The sequence below is a fragment of the Numida meleagris genome, chromosome 26, assembly GCF_002078875.1.
Source record: "Numida meleagris isolate 19003 breed g44 Domestic line chromosome 26, NumMel1.0, whole genome shotgun sequence".
Classification (NCBI taxonomy): Eukaryota; Metazoa; Chordata; class Aves; order Galliformes; family Numididae; genus Numida; species Numida meleagris.
Genome location: NC_034434.1, coordinates 2,132,554 through 2,134,378, shown reverse-complemented (window position 1 = coordinate 2,134,378; position 1,825 = coordinate 2,132,554). Strand labels below are relative to the sequence as shown.

The window sequence follows — 1,825 nt, the reverse complement described above, 5'->3', positions numbered from 1 at the left end:
GGGGGGGGGGGGGGGGGAGCACCTCTGGGTGGGATGGTGGTACCTGGGGACACGTGGGGAAGTGGCACGGGGACGTTTGGGGGCGGCGTGGTGACATCTGGGGGCACTTGGCGTGGCATGGGGACGTTTGGGGACACTCAGGAGGTGGCACTGAGGGTATTTGGGGGCACTTGGAGTGGCACTGGGGGCGTTTGGGGACGCTTGGGGGAGTACGGGGTCATTTGGGAACACGGGAGGCGGCAGTGGGGGCATTTGGGGACATGGAAGATGTCACTGAGGACATTTGGGGGCGCTTGGAGTAGCATAGGGACATTTGGGGACACATGGGAGGTGGCACTGGGGACATTGAGGGGCACTTGGAGTGGCATGGGGACATTTAGGGCTTGGGAGATGGCAGTAGGGACATTTGGGGACACTTGGGAGGTAGCATGGGGACATTTAGGGGTGCTTGGAGAGATGTGGGCAGGTTCAGGTGGGGTTTGGGGTTACATGGGGGTATTTTGAGGTCAGCAAGGTGAGGTTTTGGGGTTATATGGGGGTATTTGGGGTCAGCATGGTTAGGATTTGGGGTTAAATGGGGGTATTTGAGAGTGGCACTTAGATATTTTGGGGTTACATTGGGGTATTTTGGGGGTGGCATGGTGAGGTTTTGGGGTGGCACTTAGATATTTTGGGGTTACACTGAGGTATTTTGGGGGTGGCATGGTGAGGTTTTGGGGTGGTGCTCGGATATTTTGGGGTTACACCAGGGTATTTTGGGGTCACCATGGTGAGGTTTGGGGATGGCACTCGGATATTTTGGGGTTACATTGGGGTATTTTGGGGGTGGCATGGTGAGGTTTTGGGGTGGTGCTCGGATATTTTGGGGTTACACCAGGGTATTTTGGGGTCACCATGGTGAGGTTTTGGGGTTACACTGGGGTACTTTGGGGGTGGCATGGTGAGGTTTGGGGAGGGCACTCGGATATTTTGGGGTTACATTGGGGTATTTTGGGGTCACCACGGTGAGGTTTTGCCATGGCATGGGTTCGCTGTGCATGCCTGGAGTGGCATGGGGACATCTGGGGTCAGTTGGGTGACCTGGGGGCTGGCTGGGGGATATTCTGGGATGGCACGCGGAGCTTTGAGGCCGACATGGGACCATCTTGGGGTGCATGGGGTGGGGGTTCAGAGATGCGTGGGGACGGCACGGTGACCTGGGGAGACGTGGCACAGCGGTGGCACACGGACACAGCTGCGTGCACACGGTGCCACCCGTGGTTCCGGGGGGCGGTTTGGGCACTGACCCCATTGCCCGTGCCCCACAGGCCGGCTTCGGGTACGGCCTGCCCATCTCCCGCCTGTACGCCAAGTACTTCCAGGGGGACCTGCAGCTCTTCTCCATGGAGGGCTTCGGCACCGACGCCGTCATCTACCTGAAGGTGAGAGCCACCCCCCCTCGCCCTTCCCCTCGGCGGGACCCCTTGGGGGCTGGGGGCCGTGCCCACCTCTCCCCCCTGTCCCCTAGGCGCTCTCGACGGACTCGGTGGAGCGGCTGCCGGTGTACAACAAGTCGGCGTGGCGGCACTACCAGGCCAGCCAGGAGGCGGGGGACTGGAGCGTGCCCAGCACCGAACCCAAGAACACCTCCACCTACCGCGTGCCGTAGGGCGGGGGGCACCGCCGGGACCCCCACCGTGGTGGCACTTGGGTACGGGAGCAGGGGGCGGCGCTGGGGTCCCCCACTCGGGTGTTACGGGTGGGAAGGGGAAGCCCTTCTTGCCCCCAACCCACCAGCCTCGGTGCCCGCCCCATAGCGGGCACTGCCCCATGGGCAGCGAGGGAC

The 1,825-nt window shown here is 62.0% G+C and overlaps 1 protein-coding gene across 1 annotated transcript in view; it reads left to right on the top strand.

Annotated features, from left to right (window-relative positions):
- Positions 1-1,819, top strand: part of PDK2 (pyruvate dehydrogenase kinase 2) — a gene marked incomplete at its 5' end in the record, with an annotated part of 4,707 nt that extends 2,888 nt beyond the window's left edge. The window contains 3 exons of the mRNA XM_021377617.1: positions 878-897; positions 1,129-1,421; positions 1,508-1,819. Coding sequence (XP_021233292.1) covers positions 878-897; positions 1,129-1,421; positions 1,508-1,648 — 454 coding nt within the window. The remainder of the gene's footprint in view (positions 1-877; positions 898-1,128; positions 1,422-1,507) is intronic.